Source organism: Oncorhynchus tshawytscha, linkage group LG16 (genome assembly GCF_018296145.1).
Source record: "Oncorhynchus tshawytscha isolate Ot180627B linkage group LG16, Otsh_v2.0, whole genome shotgun sequence".
NCBI classification, from domain to species: domain Eukaryota; kingdom Metazoa; phylum Chordata; class Actinopteri; order Salmoniformes; family Salmonidae; genus Oncorhynchus; species Oncorhynchus tshawytscha.
The window spans coordinates 24,545,397-24,570,262 of NC_056444.1; the positions used below are offsets into that span (position 1 = coordinate 24,545,397).

General features: G+C 41.7%; 1 protein-coding gene across 3 annotated transcripts in view; it reads left to right on the top strand.

The window, feature by feature from the left end:
• Window positions 1-9,802, top strand: part of snx7 (sorting nexin 7) — a 36,857-nt gene extending 27,055 nt beyond the window's left edge. For all 3 annotated transcript variants that reach the window (XM_024374645.2, XM_024374647.2, XM_024374646.2), the window contains one exon: window positions 9,245-9,802. In XM_024374645.2, coding sequence (XP_024230413.1) covers window positions 9,245-9,325 — 81 coding nt within the window. In that variant the 3' untranslated portion in view covers window positions 9,326-9,802. The remainder of the gene's footprint in view (window positions 1-9,244) is intronic.
• The last annotated feature ends 15,064 nt before the right edge of the window (window positions 9,803-24,866 follow it).

Consider the following 24,866-nt stretch of genomic DNA (forward strand, 5'->3'; position numbering starts at 1 on the left):
TTTTTTCTGAGGTCTTGGCTGATTTCTGTTGATTTTTTTTTCCCCCCATGATGTCAAACAAAAAGGCACTGAGTTTGAAGGTAGGCCTTGAAATACATCCACAAGTAAACCTCCAATTGACTCAAATGATGTCAATTAGCCTATCAGAAGCTTCTAAATCCATGCCATAATTTTCTGGATTTTTTTCCAATCTGTTTAAAGGCACAGTCAATTTAGTGTATGTAAACTTCTGACCCACTGGAATTGTGATACAGTTAAATAATCTGTCTGCAAACAATTGTTGGAAAAATGACTTGTCATGCACAAAGATGTCCTAACAGATTTGCAAAAACTATAGTAAGAAATTTGTGGAGTGGTTGAAAAACACGTTTTAATAACTCTGACCTTTTAGTGTAAACTTCCGAGTTCAACTGTGTGTGTGTGTATATATATATATATATATATATATATATGCGCACACTACATGGTCAAAAGAATGTGGGGACATGCTCGTCGACCATCTCATTCCAAAATCATGGGCATTAATATCGAGTTGGTCCCCCCTTTCCTGCTATGACAGCCTCCACTCCCCTGGGAAGGCTTTCCACTAGATGTTGGAGAGTTGCTTCCATTCAGCCACACGAGCATTAACTTGTCACTAAGCTCAGGGTCTTGGGTTAGAACCCCAGGTGGTGAGGGTAGGCAACAACACCTCTGCCAAGCTGATCCTCAAAACGGTGTTCCCCCTCCTGTACTCCCTGTTCATTCATGACTGCGCGGCTGCTATTGTGCCTCTTCAACCTCAGGCAGCTGAAGAAATTCATTAAGAACCTCAAAAACTTCTACACATACACCAGAACATTCTGTCAGACTGCATCACTGGCTGGTATGGAAACTGCACCTCCCTCAACTGCATGGCTCTCCAGAGAGTGGTGCGGTCAGCCCAACGTATCATCTGGAGCCCGCTGCTTGCCCTCCAGGACATTTACAGTGCTCTGTGTTCAAAGAAGGCCAAAAAGACCATTAAGGACCTCAGTCACCCGAGCCATGGACTGTTTACTTAGCTACCGTCTAGCAGACTGAGTCCAGCAGACATCAGTGCCAAGAACGAGACTAAGAAACCGCTTCTATTACCAGGCCATCAGACTGTTGAACAGCAATCACTAGCAGTCTACCAGGTGACGCACACTCACACAAAACACACGTACATGCTATCTTACACACACACACCAACATCGTTGCTATGGCACCGATAGACATTGCAGCTCTGCTTCTAGCTCCTAAACAATTTCAGTATTTTTAACGTGTTTTTCTTAGGTTATTAGCCCAGAATGGTTTTTTCTGTTATTACATACAGCCGGAAATGACTTTTTACAAGCATTTCGCTACACGCGCAGTAACATCAGCTAAATATATGTATGCGACCAATGCAATTAAATTTGATTTAACACAGTCGAATATACACACACACAAATACTGTATTCCTGATGTGGCTCATTGTAATATTTCTACAACTGTACTTTGTATTTAGTTACACTGTTTCTACACACCGCATATTTATCTACTTGATTCTTGACATAGCTCACTAATATAACTACTGCTGTACGGATCATTCTTAGTATGTCTTGTGGCAATAATTTTACTTTCAGAAAGTATTCCCACCCCTTGACTTTTTCTTACTGCCTGAATTGCAAATGGATTTAGTTGAGTTTTTGTCAATGGCTTGCATTCAATATCCCATAATGTCAAAATGTTCAAATGTGCTTAACAAGTCGCATCAGTTGCATGGACTCACTGTGTGCAATAACTGTGTTTAACAGGGATTTTCAAGCACAGATTCAACAATGCAGACCTGGCAGGTTTTCCAATTCCTTGCAAAGAAGGGCACCTATTGGTAGATGGGTGGGTGGGGGGGAAGCTTAATTACACCCATTCACTACAAAGATTCCACTCAGGGATTTCACCATGAGGCCAATGGTGGCTTTAAAACAGAGTTTGTCTGTGGTATAAGAACTGAGGATGGATCAACAACATTGTAGTTTTTCCAGAATACTAACCTAAATGACAGTGAGCAGAATGAAGCCTGAGAGGTATATGATATATATGCACAATTGGCCCAACATCGTCCGGGTTTGGCCAGACTAGGCCGTCATTGAAAATAAGAATTTGTTCTTAACTGAATTGCCTAGTTTAAATAAAGATAAAAATTTTAAAAAATAACCTGAACCAGGATTCTTTTCTTTACCAGTCAACCTATCAGGGTAGTTACAAACAGCACAGGAATGAAATCAACATGTATTGATCACATCTTTACTAATGCTGCAGATATTAGCTTGAAAGCAGTATCCATATCCATCGGCTGTAGTGATCACAATATAGTAGCCATATCTAGGAAAACCAAAGTTCCAAAGGCTGGGCCTACTATAGTGTATAAAAGGTCATACAATAAGTTTTGTAGTGACTCCTATGTTGTTGACGTAAATAATATTTGTTGGTCCGTGGTGTGTAATGAGGAGCAAACAGACACTGCACTTGACACATTTATGAAATGGCTTTTTCCAGTTGCTAATAAGTATGCAGCCATTAAGAAAATTATTTTAAAACTGTTAAATCCCAGTGATGATGATTGATGAGGAATTGAAAAAGTGTGGTTGAGAGGGATGAGACAAAAAGAATGGCAAATAAGTCTGGCTGCACAGCTGATTGGCAAACTTATTGCAAATTGAGAAATCATGTGACTAAACTGAATAAAAATAAGCAGAAACTACACTATGAAACTAAGATAAATATAGAATGATAGTAAAAAGCTTTGGAGCACCTTAAATTAAATTCTGAAACAGATGGCTCATTCATCACAAAACCAACTGATATTGCCACCTACTTTAATGATTTTTTTCATTGGCAAGATTAGCAAATTTAGGCATAACATGCCAGCAACAAATGCTGACACTACACATCCAAGTATATCTGACCAAATGATGAAAGACGAGCGTTGTAATTTTAAATTCCCGAAAACTTAGTGTGGAAGAGGTGAACAAAAATATTGTCTGTCAACAATGAGAAGCCACCAGGGTCTGACAACTTGGATGGAAAATTACTGAGGATAATAGCGGAAGATATTGCCACTCCTATTTGCCACCTCTTCAATTTAAGCCTACTAGAAAGTGTGTGCACTCAGGCTTGGAGGGAAGCAAGTCATTCCACTACCTAAGAATAGTAAAGCCCCCTATACTGGCTCAAATAGCCGACCAATCAGCCTGTTACCAAATTGTTTGACCAGATACAATGCTATTTTACAGTGAACAAATTGACGACAAACTTTCAGCATGCTTATAGAGAAGGACATTCAACAAGCACAGCACTTACACAAATGACTGATTGGCTGAGAAATTGATGATATAAAGATTGGGGGTGCTGTTTTGTTAGACTTCAGTGCGGCCTTTGACATTATCGATCATAGTCTGCTGCTGGCAAAACATATGTGTTATGGCTTTACACCCCCTGCCATATTGTGCATAAAGAGTTACCTGTCTAACAGAACACAGAGGGTGTTCTTTAATGGAAGCCTCTCCAACATTATCCAGGTAGAAATAGGAATTCCACAAGGCAGCTGTCTAGGCCCATTACCTTTTCCATCTTTACTAAAGCCACGGGCTTTGAGGAAAACCAGAGTGTCGATGTATGCGGATGACTCCACACATGTCAACTACTACAGTGACTGAAATGACTGCAAAAGTTAACAGATAGTTGCAGTTTTAGTGGGTGGCAAGGAATAAGGTAGTCCTAAATATTTCTAAAAGTAATTGTATTTGGGACAAATTATTCACTAAACCTGAAATCTGAACTAAATCTTATAATAAATAATGTGGAAATTGTGCAAGTTCAGGTGACTAAACTGCTTGGGGTTATGCTGTATTGTAAACTGTCATGGTCAAAACATATTCATACAACAGTAGCTAAGATGGGGAGAAGTATGTCCATGATAAGGTGCTGCTCTACCTTCTTCACAGCACTGTCAACAAGGCAGGTCCTACAGGCCCTAGTTTGGTTTCACCAAGACTATTGTTCAGTCATGTGGTCAAATGCCACAAAAAAGGCTTTGGGAACATTTTAAATTGGGGCAGCAAAGGTATCCCTTGGATGTACACAGAGAGCTAATAATAATAATAATAATAATAATATGCATGTCAATCTCTCCTGGCTCAAAGTGGAGGAGAGATTGACTTCATCATTGCTTGTATTTGTGAGAGGTATTGACATGTTGAATGCCCCGAGCTGTCTGTTTGAACTACTGGCACACAGCTCGGACACCCATGCATACCCCACAAGACATGCCACAAGAGGTCTCTTCACAGTCCAGAACAGACTATGGAAGGCACACAGTGCTAAATAGAGCCATGACTTCATGGAACTCTATTCCACAGCAAGTAACTCATGCAAACAGTAAAATTTAGATTTTAAAAATTAAAAAACATTATGGAACAGTGGGGACTGTGAAGCAACACAAACATAGGCACAGACACATGCATACACACACACACACGATAGCATACGCACTATACACACGTATACATGGATTTTGTACTGTCTGTGGTAGTTTTGGAGTAGGGGCCTGAAGGCACACAGTCTGTGAATGTATTGTAATGTTTTTAAAATTTTAGAAACTGCCTTAATTTTGCTGGACCCAGGAAGAGTATGGGGATTCATAAGAAATACAAACAAGGCACTAAAGTAAAACTGCAAAACATGTAACAAAGAAATGAACTTGGATGTCCTGAATACAAGTGATAGATTTGCCCTCAAACATAACACAACACATTACTGTGTACCACTCTTCATATTTTCAAGCATGGTAGTGGCTGCATCGTTATGGGTATGCTTGTCATCGGCTAGGACTAGGGAGGAGTTTGGGGATAAAAAGAAACAGAATAGAGCTAAGCACAGGCAATATCCTGGAGGAAAACCTGGTTGTCTGCTTTCTAACAGACACTGGGAGATATACACCTTTTCAGCAGGACAATAACCTAAAACACAAGGCCAAATATACATGAGATGCTTACCAAGAGGACATTGAATGTTCCTGAGTGGCCTAGTTAGTTTACTTAAATCTGCTTGAGAATCTATGGCAAGACTTGAAATTGTCCGTCCAGTAATAATCAACAACCAAATTGACAGAGTTTGAATAGTTTTTAGAAGAATATTGTACAATCTAGGTGTGCAAAGCTCTTAAAGACTTACCCAGAAAGATTCACAGCTGTAATCACTGCCAAAGGTGATTCTAAAATATATTGACTCAAGGGTGTGAATACTTATGTAAATTAGGCTTCTGTATTTAATTTTCAATACATTTGCTAACATTTGTAGAAACATTTTCTGTCATTATGGGGTGTTGTGTGTAGATCAATTACATTTTGAGTTTAGGCAAAAACATAAAATGTGGAAATTCAAGGAGTATGAATACTTTCCAAAGGCACTATGTTTAAGTTGCATTTTGATTACTGTTAGTGCCATTTGGGATGAATCCAATTTAACTACCCAACTTTCTTCATTTCAAAAAGAAAATTGTACTTGTTTTTACTTGTTAATTATTTGTGTACTTGTTTGACTTTTTACTGCATACTTAGGAGCTAGGAACATAAGCATTTTGCTGCACCTGCTATAACATCTGCTAAACTGTGTGCGCGACCAATAAACTTTTGAGTTGATTTTATTCAGGTGTTGAAGGAGGCTGGATGATGAGTGTGCCGTGGGCTTTGTGAATGATTCATGTAAGACCTTTAATAAGAGAAGAGTCTAGGAGGTCCGCACTCGACACTGAGAATCCAGGATGAGAGGTATGGGGGGGTGGCAGCAGTAAGCCTGGGAGGGAATGCTCTGTGCCCCTCATTTACCTCGCACCACCACCCTACTGCATTCTTCACCCTGTGGTACCACCAATGCAATAACCTGGCCCTAATGGCGAGACGGAAAAGGAGAGGAGGAGAGCGGGGATGGATGCGTGACACAGAGAGGGGTAGATAAAGGGAGGAGTTAGATGGAGGAACTGGGGGAAGGAAGGAGGGGATGAAAGGAGTAAGGTGAATGGAAGTTCGGACTGGGAAAGGGTGGAGAGACTGGGGAAAGGGCTGTACTCGGAGGACTCAGTGAGGTATTTGCTCTTCCTGAGATGGAATATTAACATCAATTATGGGCTTGGATAAATCTCAGGGTGCATGCTTGTCTGAATCATCAGTTTGCCTGGGGGTTATAGACCCATTTTCCATACTTTATTCCATACCTGTCACATTCAATCTTCTCATGACTGTAACCATACTGAGATACCCAGGGCTAGGTCACATAGAGGTCATAGTTCAGTTCTCTGACAATTACTGTACTGTAATATAGACATATTATTACTAGAATGTGAAAAGCCCCTCAGACCAGAGGTTATATTTCTGTGACTAACCACTGTACGTTTTTTTTATTTCCAAACCAATGCTTTCAAATAGTTTGTAAACAGGATTTATTATTTCCTACAGATATCGTGTCTGCATAAATGCTGACGGAGAGGAATATAGGGATATTTTAGATATGTATCTATTCTACTCTTAATGGTCCTTTGTTGGTGTACTATGAATTCTATTTGCATTAGATTTAGAATCTGCCTGTTCATCACTGTACCCACTCTGCATACAGCACAGCAACTGTGCGTCGTTCTGTCAGGTTGCAACATCAAAGGAGCGCCATGGTTACTCCATAGCAACTACGGTTTCTTCAATGATGTTTCTTCAACTGGACATGGTTTTACTTACAAGGTGTTCTAGATTTGCAACAATTATCTACCTTGTTCTTATCACCTCTACCATGGCATTGACAGTCAATTCAACTCTTCTGAGTATCCGAATATTGATGTGAAGGAAGTCTGTGCTGAGCTCAAGTCCATAACTTTCTTCTGGACTAGTGCAGCCGCTCTTGTGCTTAAAGATGTGTGTGTGACTACGATGTGTGTGTGTGTGCATGTTTGCTTGTGCATGCATTCTTGCATCCACTGGTGTTCATATGTAATGCTGTCTGATTTATTTCAGTTTACCTGTCTTCCGGCTAAACCACTGGAGCCTAGAGGGAGAAAAGGAGGATAGCTAATGATGTTAACGAGGCTAGCGGTCTCTTCCCCCCTTAACAATCTCCTTAATTAGCACGCTAGTCACACTGCTACACAGGACCCATTACCTCAGCTGGAGCTGTCACAGGCTGTATCAGGACCAGCACTGATGGAGCTCCTCTACCAGATAAACACACACACACACACACACAGGCACTCCCCTCTCGGCGGCAGAGTGTGTATTGACATTTGCCTCCTTGGTAATGCACCGATAGCCACCCCTGATTGGATGGCGACTTATCACCCCTGTGGAGCTCTGCGTCAGTGCACACGTCAGTCCAGACATGCTGGGACCAAGGACAGATTATACCCTTCAATTTTGGGTCCAATTATTCACTTCGTTATAGTTCGGGTACCTGTACATGTTGGTCATGTCATACTGAAGATGCACCGGGCATTATGTGTGAAGGCAGAAGTTATGAAACGAGACACCATAATGAACATCAGTCGTGCACAGGAGGATCACCTGCTGGGTGTCGACGAACAGTGGCGATTCAACATGATGGCCGATGTTCTGTGGTCAGAGGCGATGGGATGGCCAACCGCTCACTATGGTGTCTTGTCCTTTACAGTGCTCGGGTGTGAGGTTCCTCTCTCTGCCTCCCATTGTGCTGCCATAGGCTTTTAAGTGTTGCTTCAATCAGACAGTCATCCTCACAGCTCCACTGCAAGGTATGAACTTAAAGGGCTTTGGATCTCCGGGAAGAATGCTGCGTTGGCGGCAGGGTTGTACTTCTCTCCCAGTCGGGTCTTTAAATGGATTTAGCTGTCGCCTGATTTCCCCTGAATGTTTTATTCAACAGTCTGTTGTCTTATCTGTATTTGAGGGCTTAAACACTCCGTCCGGAAGGAAGGATAAGTTGCACTAACTATGTATCGCTTTCCTCAACCACAATAATCCTTACACACAGTCTTATCTTGATAGGTACTAGTCAAACCTGTTTATTTATTGCACAACATCATTAAGTATAAATGTTCAAGTTTGAATAAACTCAACTCCAAGGAGTTAGCTGTGGAAGTAAAAAAACATTTTTCTTTCGGTCAGCCAATGTTTCACCTCTTTCCTCTGTGACTTGGTCTTTCCTGTGATCAGCTCTGCATCTGCTCCCATTTAGTATTCTAGCCAGCTGCTGAGTCACAGAAATCTGCTATTCACCATTTTTTTCCCTCTGCTCGTGTGCTCTCTGTACCCCGTGTAGCTCACAGCAGCTCTGTCCCTGTGCTCTGTGAAGCTTGTGGCCCTTGGTCTAGTCTATGGTAACTCTTTCCGCCCCCTCGCTATTCGCCCCTCTGTACTTAACACAGCTCTGCTCTCTGTCCCTATCCTTGTATAACCCATGGTCCTTAGTGTACAGCAACTCTGTCCCGGTTCTCTAGTTAGCTCTGTCCCTGTATAACCTATTGTGTAAACCAGTTTTGTCCATACTCTGTTTAGCCCTGTGCTCTGTCCCTGTATAACCTGTTGTGTAAAGCAGCTATGTCCAAACTCTGGTTAGCTCTGCCTTCTCTGGGCCCTGTCAGTGAGGCTGATGGGTAAAGGTCAGACTGAGTCTGTGTCCCGTGGTGAAGGTGTCATCATGATTAAGCACTAGTGACATGGCAGTCAGCTGGCTACCCACGAGAGCCTCCTGCCACTGTCATGTCGGCTAAGTTTGGAAGAGGAGAGAAGGGTGGAGTGGAGTGAAGGGTTGGGTGGGTGTGGAAGATTGGGGTGAGAGGAGGCAGGGTGAGAGGAGAACGGGATGTTTAGATGGGGGGGGAGGATGGAGACGGAGGAAATAGGGCTGTTTGGGTGGGTGCTTGGCTCTGTTTGGGTCAGAACATTAATCACAACCTTGTCAAGTGAGAAATAGATGAGACCGAAGTCCAGGGAGCAGCCGGAGCCTGTGAACGAAATTGGCTGCTGAATTGAGGCATGCCATGTGTGTCTGACTTACGGCGGCCGTTAAACAGACAGCTATTACTTTGGAAGTTTAGATGACAGAGTGGAAGGTTTTATTGATGTGTGGAAACATACTGACTGGCTCGAAAGTTCACAGACCTGCCGTTTCAACTGAGTGATTGTGTGTGTGTGAGACTTACCAGTCTGTCATAACCTGATGATGTGGGTGTTCTCTCCTCCAGTGTCTGGCAGTGTGGGAGACCTTCCTTCTCTCCCAGAGAACAGAACCCAGCGAGGAGACTGACAGAGACAACACCCCCTAACCTCCACGATGCACTTCTCTATTACGCAACCCTCTGCCTACCACCCCCTACCCAGGGGGCACAGCCAAAGACATCTTCCAGCACAACCCGGAGGACTCCTGGAATTTAACCCTAATCATTCCAATGAAGCTTCACTTTAAAGTCACTTTAGCACAGACTGTGATAAATCTGAGAGATCTTTAAATATGCATGATCAGCCAGCCGCTGCCTTAGGGCTTCTGTGTGTACAGCCCTGGATCTGAGCGTAGATATACTGAGTACACTGATGGATCCCCCATGATTTTCACAGCAATACGATGACATACTTTACTTGTTTACCTGTTTTACAATGACTCACTATGGTATTTTGATAACAGAAAATAAACTAAAGAGTGCCACATTTTTTTTCATTTTATACTATACACATTTTTCTCTTTTTGTAAAACTTTAAATTGGGTTTTTAAGATGTTGGCATAATAAATGGATTGCTACATTGCATTTTCTCAGTACATGGTGTTTTATGGAGCCTAAGCTATTGGCTTGGAGTTAGTCTTAGCAGTGAGCAGTAGCAGCCTCTAGGACTTCTCTTTGGATGGCAATGTTCTTTTCATGTAGGTGTGTGAGAACGGACAGTTGAGTAGAGATGCATGTTCCCTGCTTAACTAGGTTACCCACTCTAAAGACCTAATCACATTCAACATTAAAGAACCCTCAAAATAACAGTCCCTGGAAATTAGGCCCTTTATCTGCACTTTATTGAATATAGAACGAGCAACGAGAGGAAAGGAAAGCACATGCTTGTTAAACCAAGAGCTATAACCAGAGGCACTTCCCAAATGGCACCCTATTCCCTATATCGTGCACTACTTCTGACAGGGCTCTGGTTAAAAGTCATGAACTATAAAGGAAATATGGTGCCGTTTGGGACACATCAGAACTGGCATCAATACAGTGTTCCAAAGCATCCCATTAGAATATAATATTAGATTGTGTGTGTTAATCAAGTTTAAACTATGGACCATGTTTGGTGGTTTCTCATGGACTCCTTTACCTCCACAGTTCCAACTGATTCCTTTTGATCAAGCCGTTCTGAATAACTAATAGTATACCCCTGAGGTGAGGACACATCATTTACCACCTCAATGGACAACCTGCACCTGAAATGGCAAACTATTCTGTATTTCGTGCAATACTTTTCACCAGGACACATAGGGCTCTGGTCAAAAGTATTGTGCTCCATAGGGGATCGGGTGCTATTTAGGACACACACAACCAGATTTCTTTCTCTGGCTATGCTGTAGTGAACGCTGGCCCTGCCATGTGGGTATGAATACTGCATGGCAGTATGGCAGGGCTTTCCAAGATGCCCGCCTGCCCCACTGTCGGGTCAAAGAGGAGGGGTGCAGGGGGAGTCTTCCTCCATTCGCTATCTGATTCAACATTAATCAAGACTGAGACACAGGAAGCTGATGAATGAATGAATGAATGGAGAGGTTTAGCTCTTTTAGTGTGCATCCGTAATGGCAACCTATTTCTTTTATAGTGCCCTACTTTTTTTATTATACCAGGGCCCGTAGGGATCTGGTTTAATGTAGGGAACTATAAAGAGAATCAGCTGCCATTTGGGACACAAATGTAGACTGCTAATGACTATCTGAGGGATGGATGTGTTCAAGTTTCTTTGCCAAGTTTAATGGACGCATTGAAAATCTTATTCAAAGCTCACATAACAACCGTACGAAATATAGGCTATAAATATACCAGTGCAACAACCAGCAATGAAATCAGTAATAAAACCAACTAGCAAAAGAATGAATCTGATATAAATCAAACAATGCATTGACTGGAGGGCTTTCTCACAGAGACGGTGTTCAATAAACAATACTTTATCTTTTTGACATATACGCCTCTCAGAAGACATCTTCTGTGTTTACGCAATACAAACATTGACATTTTTGCTTTGGGGAGAGCAGAGATGGGCACACGAACACACTGTTTTAGACAGTTGGTGCCCAAAACAGTCACGTACTTACTCCTAGTGAAAACATTTGCATTTGATTTATACAAGAGGGCTATAATGGCAACAGGAGTGCCTATCATCACCAGTATCAGGTGTGCTACAGTGTAGGCTGCTGAGGAGAGGATGGCTCATACAGTAATAATGCCTGCAATGGAGAGAATGGAATCGCATCAAATCATGTGTTTGATGTATTTGATACCATTCCACTAATTCCGCTCCAGCCATTACCACAAGCCCTTCCTCCCAAATGAAGGTGCCACCTACCTGTGTGTGTGCACAGTTCCAGAGATGGATAGTTAACACAATAAGAGTGATACAGCACAGTTGGCGCAGTGTCACTCACACAGTCATTAGAATGTGCAGGAGGGATGCTCTACATCTAGCACTTCAAACAGCGTAGAGCTTTCACTGGTGGTGAGGTGAAAAGAGAGAGGGAGGTATAGCTTTACCATACACTACTGAATGGATTTTGAAGCTCTCTATTGCGGTGTTCGTGAAAAAAAGAGTCTTAGGGGAGTGGGGAAGGCGGTGGGAGGAAAAGAGAGAGAGAGAGAAAATAGAGAGAAAACAGAGGGAAAAAATAGACAGAAGGAACTTGTATTGGTCCATTTCATTTGGTTGTCTTATTAATATACCTGCACCAGTTCCTCTCCTCTCTCTCTCTCTCTCTCTCTGATCCCTCTGGCTCGGAGCGTCAAGCCAACTGTAACTGTGGCTTACTTCCTGGTTTCTGTTGTGTGTTGCGGTAATTAGAGTGGTGGGTGTGAAATTGATGCGTGGCGGTGGCAGGCGCTGGCAGGCATCGTGGTCATGTCAAATCCCTGGAACGCTCCAATGTGCAGACAGCAGGAGAATGTTATGACAGAAAGACAGAGATGGGCTCTGGCAAAGGACAGCCTAAAGGGGGGGAAAGGTAGAAGCTTCTATTCTCTTATTATTTATTTGTCTATTTTGGTCTCTGGGTGTGATTTTTTCCAATATGTCAAAATATGCCTGTATACAACATGATGAAGCAATGGAACATTTCCCTTCGAGGAACTAAACAGTCAGTAATTTATCTCATCTAGTCATGCTATCGAAATAAATCATAAAATACATTTTGTGTGCTTTTCATTCAGTGCTGACGTGGAAAAGTATAGCAGAAGTTCCAATGTGATCCAAATATTAAATCTTGGTCAGTGTACAGAGTTTGTCCTAAAGGCAGAAGACCAGACTCCGACTGACGTAATGGGACATAATCAACTGGACCCGCTAGGCACATGATGAAGTCCTGCTGTATTTCCACTGTGATTGGTGTCGCTCTGATCTTCTTCAATGAGCTTCTATTAGACAGTGGTTGCGTCCCAAATGGAGCCCTATTCTCTATAGTGCCATTTGGGACAAGCCCACTGAGTCTGGGTAACCCTGCCTTCTAGAATCTGATATCATCGCAGATTGCCGGTCTTCTCTAACCATTTAGTACAAATAACAACCCCAGGAGAAAATATTGGTAGGCTGTTTAGCATTATAAACAGCTTTTTGCTGTTTGTAACTAACTTCCTTAGAATGGCAGTCAGCCAGTTAGACAAGGTTTAGACCAGAGAAGCTGTTACCAACACAACAATAAAACCCTACACCCATGGCCATTGTGAGGACAATGGAGAAAGTTTGACATACCTGCTATACATGTACTGTTGACATTCAAGTTTAAATTCATACAGCCTGTTGAGGAGCTGTATACAAGGACTTACAAGGGATAAAGATAGTATTTTCTCACATTCTGAAAATAAGCATCTGAGTGTTCTATTCTGGAGGTGTTTCCTGATAGGCATTAGAATGTTTTCATAGCACTATTTACAACAGCATCATCTTGTGTAAAACCCTATATTGTTCACGTGACATACTTAAAAGACTTAACTGCTGGGATGTTTTGAAGCCTAATTGACAGGGATTTTCAGAATGCATTTTGATTGTGGCTCCTGCTTATCTTTCTCCATATCCCTCTTCTCAGAAAAGATGAAAAGACAGAAGGAGAATCCTCTGTGCAGCGCTTGGGAGGGTTCCGAACCAGATAATGGACCCAGCGGCAAGTAATCAGACCTTTTCACTCAGTCACCATCAATCAGTCTCAGATCATAACAAACATCAAAATCTTGATTCCAGCCTTTGCCTTTCCTGGAAGCGAAGCTGAACACTGGGTAATGGCAAAGCTCCATAAAACCAGAATAAAAGGAAAACACATCATCGTGTTCAGTAAATGTAACATGAATGGCTCATGAAGGTAGTCAACAGATGCCGACAGATGTCCCCATGTTTTTTTTTTGTATCTTGTTTGTGTGTGTGCCCGCGGATGTATGCGCATGCTCGTGCGTGTTTGCGTGCTTGTTTTTTGACTGACTGACGTCCCTATGGCACTCTTATTTAATGGCTCTGTAGTGGCTCTGTGTATGAACAGCGGGAGAGAGTGCAATAGCCAGTACAGTGTGTGTGTGTGTGTCTGTGTGTGCGTGTGCGTGTATGTATGTGTGTGGGTGTGTGTGTGTGTGTGTGTGTGTGTGTGTGTGTGTGTGTGTGTGTGTGTGTGTGTGTGTGTGTGTGTGTGTGTGTGTGTGTGTGTGCGAGCGTGTGTATGTGCGCGTGTGCGGGTGGGGGTGACACTGTAACTACAATGTGGGTTGGTTCACCTGCTGGGATAAATGATACTGTGGAACCAGTAAGCAGCTATCATGAACAGAAACATCCATATTGCTGTGCCTGTACATGTAGCAACATTCAGAAATACCAATATTAGGGATGCTGCTTCAGCCACCCTGCAAAACTCATCTTGACCTTCCAGAATACAACAAACAAGTGTTCTACTGCCAAGGAGGTTCAAGACTTCTTCTATAAGCACATCAAGCCCAACAGACAAAGGGATGAGCCGACACATCTAGGCTAACCCCAATTTGGCTGGCTCAATATGTAGGTATGCTATCCACGCACAATCACGCAGCCTAGCTTATGTCTGTGATGCAGCCCTCAGCATCAGACAATGATGAGGACACCCCCTCAATGGGGTTAAAGGAACACTGTTATTATTGTTGTTGCTGAAGATTGGACTTAGTTATTATTATATTGCCTATGTTCCATGGCATTTAGACAATGATGACTCCACGCTAAATGAATGAACAATGGTCAACATATTGAAGTGCCATACAGACTGGGGTTGCTTCCTTATAGAGCTACAGCATATTGCATCCTTATGGGCTAAACTGTTTAGGAGAGATTGTTAGTCCCCTATGGGCTTCCGCACAATTCCTTTATTACATTTTTATGTTTAACTTAATTTAGACCACATTGCTAATAACAATGAGGATATTTGACCCACCACATGGATTCAGTCCTATGAAGCAACATTTGAAATTGTGTTTTTTACATTGGATAAAAGTAGAGACACGGAGCTAGAAAATGGTATATCATACACTGTAGTTGAGGAACAATGGGAAAGTTATTCTGCTTTGAAAGTTGATAAAACTTGTAACCCCACTTTTGAGAAAATGGTCCATGAATGTTCTGGTACACCTACTGGAGAGCTCTTTGCCTACACACATTCAGCATCGATCACATCTTCTTAAGCCTTAGCCCCCCCCATCTCTTTAAAAATTCACATGTGAGGCCATGTGCTAAACAGAGTGAATACGGTAGTGTAGCAAACAACCAAAGATTTCAAGACTAAAAATTGTTAAAGTAGTAGCAAAAAGTAGTAGCAAAAATAACTTAATCTAGTCCTTGGTCTATATCCTAATCTGACTTTGGTGCAGATCATGTTGTTCTTCACATTACTGTCTCTGGTAAACACACACTACATAAAATACAATCTGTGTTTATTGGTCACATGCACAGGATGCAGAAGGTAGAAGGTATAAATGGTATAGTGAAATAGTTACTTGCATAGTGGAGTCTTTAGCTAGCAACAACTCATACTACCATGCACTGTGCATGAATCTGCAGGTAGCTAAAGCTAACCAACTATACTGAACAAAAGTATAAATGCAATGTCCAACAATTTCAAATAGTTTACTGAGTTACAGTTCATATAAAGAAATCAGTCAATTTAAATAAATTTCTTAGGCCCTATTCTTTGGTCACAGATACCTTAAAAAAGGTAGGGGTGTGGATCAGAAAACCAGTCAGTATGTGGTGTGACCACGATTTGCCTCATGCAGTGCGATATATCTCCTTAAAACCTTTTAAGGATAGGGGGCAGCATTTCCACTTTTGGATAAATAGCGTGCACAATTTCAACTTCCTGCTACTCAGGCCAGGAATATATTATATGCATATGATTAGTAGGTGTGGATAGAAAACACTCTGAAGTTTCTAAAACTGGTTCAATCATGTCTGTGACTATAACAGAACTTATGTAGGAGGCAAAACCCAGTGGAAAAACTGTTCAGAATTATTTCTTTTTTTGCCTCTGACCGTTCCCTCAGTTGTCTTTACCAAGGGATATTTGATAGTGACCATTTTACAGTTCCTACGACTTCCACAGGATGTCACCAGTCTTTGGAATTGGGTTGAAGTTAATCATTGGTCAAGAAGAGGCACATCCTGGAACAACGTTACACTGTTGAAAGTTACGCAAGAGGGAAAAAGGTGGTGCATGTTTTGTTTACTTGCTCTATTGAATACAGATTGCCCCGTCTACAATTTGCTCGATTATTAACGTTTAAAAATACCTAAAGTTGTATTACAAAAGTAGTTTGAAATATTTTGGCAAAGTTTATAGGCATCGTTTGAAATGTTTTGTAGTGACATTGTGTTTTGGCAAGCTGTTTTTTTTCCGGATCAAACCTGCTTTATAAATGGACATTTTGGGTATACATGGACGGAATTAATCGGAAAAAAAGGACCAATTGTGATGTTTATGGGACATATTGGAGTGCCAACAAAGAAGCTCGTCAAAGGTAATGCATGTTTTATATTTTATTTCAGCGTTTTGATGTAGCGCCTGCTACGCTAGTTATTTTGTTTACAACTGGTTCAGGTGGGTGCATGCTATTAGATAATAGCTTCTCATGCTTTCGCTGAAAAGCATTTTTAAATCCAACGAGTGTAGCTTTAATTGAGTATCCTGCATGTATGATTTAATGAAAGTTTGAGTTTTATAGCGTTTTATTTGAATTTGGCGCTCTGCATTTCCCGAGGCTATTGGCCACTTGAGACGCTAGCGTCTCACTATCCAAAAGAGGAGATAGAGTTGATCAGGCTGTTGATTTTGACCTGTGTAATGTTGTCCCAATCCTCTTCAATGGCTGTGTGAAGTTGCTGGATATTGGCTGAAACTGGAGCATGCTGTCGTACACGTCAATCCAGAGCATCCCAAACATGCTCAATTGGTGACATGTCTGGTGAGTATGCAGGCCATGGAAGAACTGTGAGATTTTCAGCTCTCTAGGGTTGGCTAACATCCAGTGAGATTGCAGAGCGCCAAATTCAAATACAGAAATACTCATTACAAAACTTAACTTCTTGTGAATCCAACCACGGTGTCAGATTTCAAAAATGCTTTACGGTGAAAGCATACCTTACGATTATTTGAGAACATAGCCCAGCAGACAAATCATTATAAACAGTAACCAGCCAAGTAGAAGAGTTACACAAGTCAGAAATAGAGATAAAATTAATCCCTTACCTTTGATGATCTTCATATGGTGGCACTCAGAAGACATTCATTTATTCAATAAATGTTCCTTTTGTTTGATAAAGTCTCTCCTTATATCCCCGCATTTATATATGTTTGCGCATTTTCTTCAGTAATCCACAGGCTCAAACGCAGTCACAACAGGCAGACAAAAAATCCAAATTGTATCCGTAAAGTTCATAGAAACATATCAAACGATGTTTATATTCAATCCTCAGGTTGTTTTTAGCCTAAATAATCTATAATATTTCAACCGGACAATAACGTCATCAATATAAAAGGTAAACAAGAAAGGCACTCTCTCTGGTCGCGCGCATGAAAAAGCTCTGTGACACGGCAGGGTCCACTCATTCAGACTGCTCTTACTCCCTCATTTTTCAGAATACAAGCCTGAAACAATTTCTAAAGACTGATGACATCTAGTGGGAGGAACTGCAAATTGAGTCCTAAGTCAATGGATACTGTAATGGCATTGAATAGAAAACTACAAACAAACAAAAAAATCCTACTTCCTGAATGGATTTTTCTCAGGTTTTCACCTGCCATATCAGTTATGTTATACTCACAGACATTATTTTAACAGTTTTGGAAACTTTAGAGTGTTTTCTATCCACATCTACTAATTATGTGCATATCCTATCTTCTGGGCCTGAGTAGAAATTGTTTAAACTGTTTAATTTGGGCATGCTTTTCATCCAAAATTCCAAATGCTGCCCCCTACCCTAGAGAAGTTAAAGGAATTATGTACAGATCCTTGCATGCTGAAACATGAGGTGATGGCGATGATGAATGGCACGACAATGGGCCTCGGGATCTCGTCACGGTATCGCTGTACATTCAAATTGCAATCGATAAAATGCAATTTTGTTTGTTGTCGGTAGTTTATGCCTGCCCATACCAAAATGCCGACCTCCACCATGGGGCACTCTGTTAACAAAATGACATCAGCATCATTCTGCCATCTGCCCGCTACAGTTGAATCCGGGATTAATCCGTGAAGAGCACACTTCTCCAGTGTGACAGTGCCCACTGATATCAGTTACGATGCCAAACTGCAGTCACGTGAAGACCATGGTGAGGATGACAAGCACACAGATGAGCTTCCCTGAGACGGTTTCTGACAGTTTTGCAGAAATTCTTTGGTTGTGCAAACCCACAGTTTCATCAGCTGTCTGAGTGGTTGGTGTTATACGATTCCACAGGTGAAGAAGCCGGATGTGGAGGTCCTGAGTTGGCGTGGTTATACGTTGTCTGCGGTTGTGATGGCGATTGGACGTAAACCAATTTATGATGTAGAGAAATGCTAGTGCCTGGGAATACAATTTAACGTTTGGTACAGATGGTCCTCCTACATCTTTCCCAGAAGGGAGAAACATGGGAAACATTGAACTATATGAAATTCAGCCGTGGCAATATATTAATTTTGACAATAGATATTCTGCTGGTTAAAGCAACTGGGATATTATTCCATCTACTGAGGACGGATTGAATTGATTTGAGTGTTCTGTTAAAGTTGCTGTCAGTGGTTTTATCTCAAAAGGGAATTATATCTACTTACAAATATTTAAAATGGGAAACAATTGGGAACCCATAAGTAGAGATGGAGTCCTCCATCGGGGTATTGAGAGGCAGTAGGGCTGATTTGGTTAGATTCATTTTATAACTTGAGATGAAGCTAAATATATCTCTGAGCTTCAATGTGTTTGGGAGCGATTGAGATACATTGTCTAGATATATAAAAAATATCGCTCTGCGTATAATGAGATGAAGTCATCAGTATATTTTTAAGGAAATTTGTGTTTTTTTCATCGATTGACGAATTGCATGAGCCAGGGGTTCCATGGATAATAAGAATAGCAGAGGCAAAATTGGATCGCCTTGTCTACTGCTAGTGATTCTGAACGGAGCAGATATTGACTGTTGGCTGAGGGATTAGCATATAGTATTTTAATTATATTAATGAAATTGGAGCAATTACCATATGTTTCAAGAAAGACCAGACATATGACCAATTTAGGTTTATCAAAAGCTTCTTCTGCATCGAGAGAGCCGTTGTTTCTAATTAACCTTCTATTGGAGGTTATCCGAGGATAAATGCTTTTTAACAAATCTACTTTGGCCAGTGTTGCATTTATATTTTTGTTCAGAATATGTAACTGATAATCAAAAGGACATGCCCATACTCCAATATGTCACAATAATGCCTTGTTATCTGAAGGCTGGCCATTTGCACCCCCCCCCCCAATAGTCCAAATGTGGAATCTGTACCTTTGCCGATATCATATACAGTAATGGCTTTAGAACATTCCAAGATGGGAGTCCCTTGGGAAACCCAACTACCGAAACATCCAAGGATGGGATTTATCAATAAATTATCCGGGCTCCCGAAAGGAGCTCTATAATATATAAACAACTTGTGGAAAGTTCATATTCAGAGCTAGCCATGCAAAAAGTATGGTCCACAGATCTAATCGATTCTGAACCACCCTTTAACTGGAACCGAATATGAACCACAAATGTATACATTTTACGTTTGTTCACAGACTGTATTTAACACCAAGGCCCCAACTCCCAACTGTTCACTGTGTCCCCTAATTAGGTAGGCACATTCCTTCATATGATGTGGATAAATGCATGTCATATGCAGTTAAATGCTTCAGAGGCAAAGTTACAAAATTTATTTAGAATTGAATACATTTTAAAGTGGAACAGACAGTGTTTTAACTACTTTGCAGATTTGAAACAAACAGACAATCATAATATCAGTCAAAAAAATATGCACCAAAAAACAACTTTATAAGAGGTTTTATAAATAGGTTCTATTCGGCACAAAATTTCATGAAGTCAGAATTGTTGGCAGAATATATGGACGCAGTTCAATGCATGATTAATATAATTCACTAATATATTTATTGGTACATTAGTTCAAAAAATGTTCCTATCAGATTGTAAATCACAGTTGGCCTGGTACATTGTTTGCTGCCTCCACCCATTAGGAATGCACTGTTTCAGTGTCAATTACTCAATATTTTGGACATACATGGACAAATGTAACTAATGATGGGAATGACAATACAATCACACTAACAAGGGCAATGATCCTAAGTCAATCATAATGTGGCTAATAGGCTAGCATATATATTTATGTAGCTATTTAGTTAGCAAGCTAACATCACAGAGCCTGACGTTAGCTAGCTAGCCAGCTAGCTGCTGAGAAGATGTCATGTTATCTTTTCCCCTCATATAATTTTTTGGTGGCTACAGCTAGAGATGCAGGTGCCATTTGTTTAGCTAGCAAGAAATGTGAATCGCTCTGCTAGCTATGCTGAACTTAAATGACTGTTATCCATTTTGCATATCTCTTGTGTTCATAAATTCACTCGGACTTACTCCGATTTCAGAGCACACATCTGAGTGTGCCAGAGTGCAATATAACTGAGGCATTTACAAACACGCAACACCCGCTGAATATGACTGTCAAAAAAAGTTATTAAATTGTTGCCAGCAGCACAGTTAGTCAACCACGCTCTAGATAACATCAAAACAGCCTAACCAGTTCTGCTATGCCGAGTAAAATGGTCAGAGTGAGGTGTTCTCTCATTTGAGAGTGAGGTGTTCTCTCACTGGAAATAGCTAGCAAGCTAGCCAACTTCAGCCAGTTAGCTTGCGTGCTTGACTGCCAACATTGTGAGGAACGCTTGGATCAACCCTACTCCTCGGCCAGAGTCCAGTGTCAATAGTGCAGTGTGCACCTGAACGCTCAGAGAGCGGAACGCTCTGAATTTAAGAACAGACATCTGACAATTCTCTGAATTAGTAATGACCTATTGCGCACTCTGACACACTTGAACAACTTAGTTGTCAAACAAATGTATTTGGCATCGATCAAATGAGTCGGCAGGCAAGTTCTCATTCAGTTGTCAAAATGTGGTTTTGGACAAGTTGTAAAGTTTTCCAAATCTAAGAGGAGTCCTGTAGTATTTACATATTTGCAGAAATCCATTCAGGTGTATTTTGTGGCTTTTGGTGAATGCGTTCTGATGATCTAAAGTTACGCTGTTGCTGCTGCCTGTAAACACACAGTCCAGTTCAAAGTGAATGATGGCAGGTCCTACTGCCTGTAAACACCTAGTCCAGTTCAAAGTGAATGATGGCAGGTCCTACTGCCTGTAAACACACAGTCCAGTTCAAAGTGAATGATGGCAGGTCCTACTGCCTGTAAACACACAGTCCAGTTCAAAGTGAATGATGGCAGGTCCTACTGCCTGTAAACACCTAGTCAAATCAAATCAAATTTATTTATTTAGCCCTTCGTACATCAGCTGATATCTCAAAGTGCTGATGGCAGAAACCTAGCCTAAACCCCAAACAGCAAGTTCAATGCAGGTGAATGATGGCTAGTAAAAACTCCTAGAAAGGCCAAAACCTAGGAAGAAACCTAGAGAGGAACCAGGCTATGTGGGGTCAAATCCTCTTTATTGTGCCCTGGAGATTATAACAGAACATGGCCAAGATGTTCAAATGTTCATAAATGACCAGCATGGTCTAAAAATAAGGCAGAACAGTTGAAACTGGAAGCAATGCAGATGGACTGTGGACAGCACGGTCATCATGTCAAAAGTCCTGGGGCATGGTCCTAGGGCTCAAAACCTCCGAGAGAAGAAACCTAGAGAATTAACCAGGCATATGTGGGGTGGCCAGTCCTCTTCTGGCTGTGCCGGGTGGAGATTATAACAGAACATGGCCAAGATGTTCAAATGTTCATAAATGACCAGCATGGTCGTATAATAATAAGGCAGAACAGTTGAAACTGGAGCAGCAGCACGGCCAGGTGGACTGGGGACAGCAAGGAGTCATCATGTCAGGTAGTTCTGGGGCATGGTCCTAGGGCTCAGGTCCTCCGAGAGAAAGAAAGAGAGAAGGAGAGAATTAGAGAACGCACACTTAGATTCACACAGGACACCGAATAGGACAGGAGAAGTACTCCAGATATAACAAACTGACCCTAGCCCCCCGACACATAAACTACTGCAGCATAAATACTGGAGGCTGAGACAGGAGGGGTCAGGAGACACTGTGGCCCCATCCGAGGACACCCCCGGACAGGGCCAAACAGGAAGGATATAACCCACTTTGCCAAAGCACAGCCCCCACACCACTAGAGGGATATCTTCAACCACCAACTTACCATCCTGAGACAAGGCTGAGTATAGCCCACAAAGATCTCTGCCATGGCACAACCCAAGGGGGGGGCGCCAACCCAGACAGGATGACCACATCAGTGAATCAACCCACTCAGGTGACGCACCCCTTCCAGGGATGGCATGAGAGAGCCCCAGTAAGCCAGTGACTCAGCCCCTGTAATAGGGTTAGAGGCAGAGATTCCCAGTGGAAAGAGGGGAACCGGCCAGGCAGAGACAGCAAGGGCGGTTCATTGCTCCAGAGCCTTTCCGTTCACCTTCCCACTCCTGGGCCAGACTACACTCAATCATATGACCCACTGAAGAGATGAGTCTTCAGTAAAGACTTAAAGGTTGAGACCGAGTTTGCGTCTCTGACATGGGTAGGCAGACCGTTCCATAAAAATGGAGCTCTATAGGAGAAAGCCCTGCCTCCAGCTGTTTGCTTAGAAATTCTAGGGACAATTAGGAGGCCTGCGTCTTGTGACCGTAGCGTACGTGTAGGTATGTACGGCAGGACCAAATCAGAGAGATAGGTAGGAGCAAGCCCATGTAATGCTTTGTAGTTTAGCAGTAAAACCTTGAAATCAGTCCTTGCTTTGACAGAAAGCCAGTGTAGAGAGGCTAGCACTGGAGTAATATGATCACATTTTTTTGGTTCTAGTCAGGATTCTAGCAGACGTATTTAGCACCAACTGAAGTTTATTTAGTGCTTTATCCGGGTAGCCAGAAAGTAGAGCATTGCAGTAGTCTAACCTAGAAGTGACAAAAGCATGGATTAATTTTTCTGCATCATTTTTGGACAGAAAGTTTCTGATTTTTGCAATGTTATGTAGATGGAAAAAAGCTGTCCTTGAAATGGTCTTGATATGTTCTTCAAAAGAGAGATCAGGGTCCAGAGTAACGCCGAGGTCCTTTACAGTTTTATTTGAGATGACTGTACAACCATTAAGATTAATTGTCAGATTCAACAGAAGATATCTTTGTTTCTTGGGACCTAGAACAAGCATCTCTGTTTTGTCTGAGTTTAAAAGTAGAAAGTTTGCAGCCATCCACTTCCTTATGTCTGAAAACACATGCTTCTAGCAAGGGCAATTTTGGGGCTTCACCATGTTTCATTGAAATGTACAGCTGTGTGTCATCCGCATAGAAGTGAAAGTTAACATTATGTTTTCAAATAACATCCCCAAGAGGTAAAATATATAGTGAAAACAATAGTGGTCCTAAAACGGAACCTTGAGGAACACCGACATTTACAGTTGATTTGTCAGAGGACAAACCATTCACAGAGACAAACTGATATCTTTCCGACAGATAAGATCTAAACCAGGCCAGAACTTGTCCGTGTAGACCAATTTGGGTTTCCAATCTCTCCAAAAGAATGTGGTGATCGATGGTATCAAAAGCAGCACTAAGGTCTAGGAGCACGAGGACAGATGCAGAGCCTCGGTCCGATGCCATTAAAATGTCATTTACCACCTTCACAAGTGCCGTCTCAGTGCTATGATGGGGTCTAAAACCAGACTGAAGCATTTCGTATACATTGTTTGTCTTCAGGAAGGCAGTAAGTTGCTGCGCAACAGCCTTTTCTAAAAATTTTGAGAGGAATGGAAGATTCGATATAGGCCGATAGTTTTTATATTTTCTGGGTCAAGGTTTGGCTTTTTCAAGAGAGGCTTTATTACTGCCACTTTTAGTGAGTTTGGTACACATCTGGTGGATAGAGAGCCGTTTATTATGTTCAACATAGGAGGGCCAAGCACAGGAAGCAGCTCTTTCAGTAGTTTAGTTGGAATAGGGTCCAGTATGCAGCTTGAAGGTTTAGAGGCCATGATTATTTTCATCATTGTGTCAAGAGATATAGTACTAAAACACTTGAGCGTCTCTCTTGATCCTAGGTCCTGGGAGAGTTGTGCAGACTCAGGACAACTGAGCTTTGAAGGAATACGCAGATTTAAAGAGGAGTCTGTAATTTGCTTTCTAATAATCATAATCATTTCCTCAAAGAAGTTCATGAATTTATCACTGCTAAAGTGAAAGTCATCCTCTCTTGGGGAAAGTCCAGTTCAAAGTGAATGATGGCAGGTCCTACTGCCTGTAAACACACAGTCCAGTTCAAAGTGAATGATGGCAGGTCCTACTGCCTGTAAACACACAGTCCAGTTCAAAGTGAATGATGGCAGGTCCTACTGCCTGTAAACACACAGTCCAGTTCAAAGTGAATGATGGCAGGTCCTACTGCCTGTAAACACACAGTCCAGTTCAAAGTGAACGATGGCAGGTCCTACTGCCTGTAAACACACAGTCCAGTTCAAAGTGAATGATGGCAGGTCCTACTGCCTGTAAACACACAGTCCAGTTCAAAGTGAACGATGGAAGGCCCGTGTGGCAAATGGTTTATTTGCATAAAGACCTACTGTAGCTCTGATTGGCTATGGCGAACCGGTCTGCATAAACTCTGGTCCTGGACAAGACAGATGTTTTTATTAGGTTTTATTTAGTACAGTGTCTATCAATTTTCTGATCGCACGGCCACTATATTGCCATAGAATTTTCACAAATGCCTTACTCTACGTGATTCCCAAACATTCTATGAATTTATGAGTGCCAGAAAATGGCCATATCTAAGTGCTCACTTGTAAAAAAAAAAAAAATAAATAAATAAAAAGATGTCATATTCTTCCTGGGGATGTATATGAA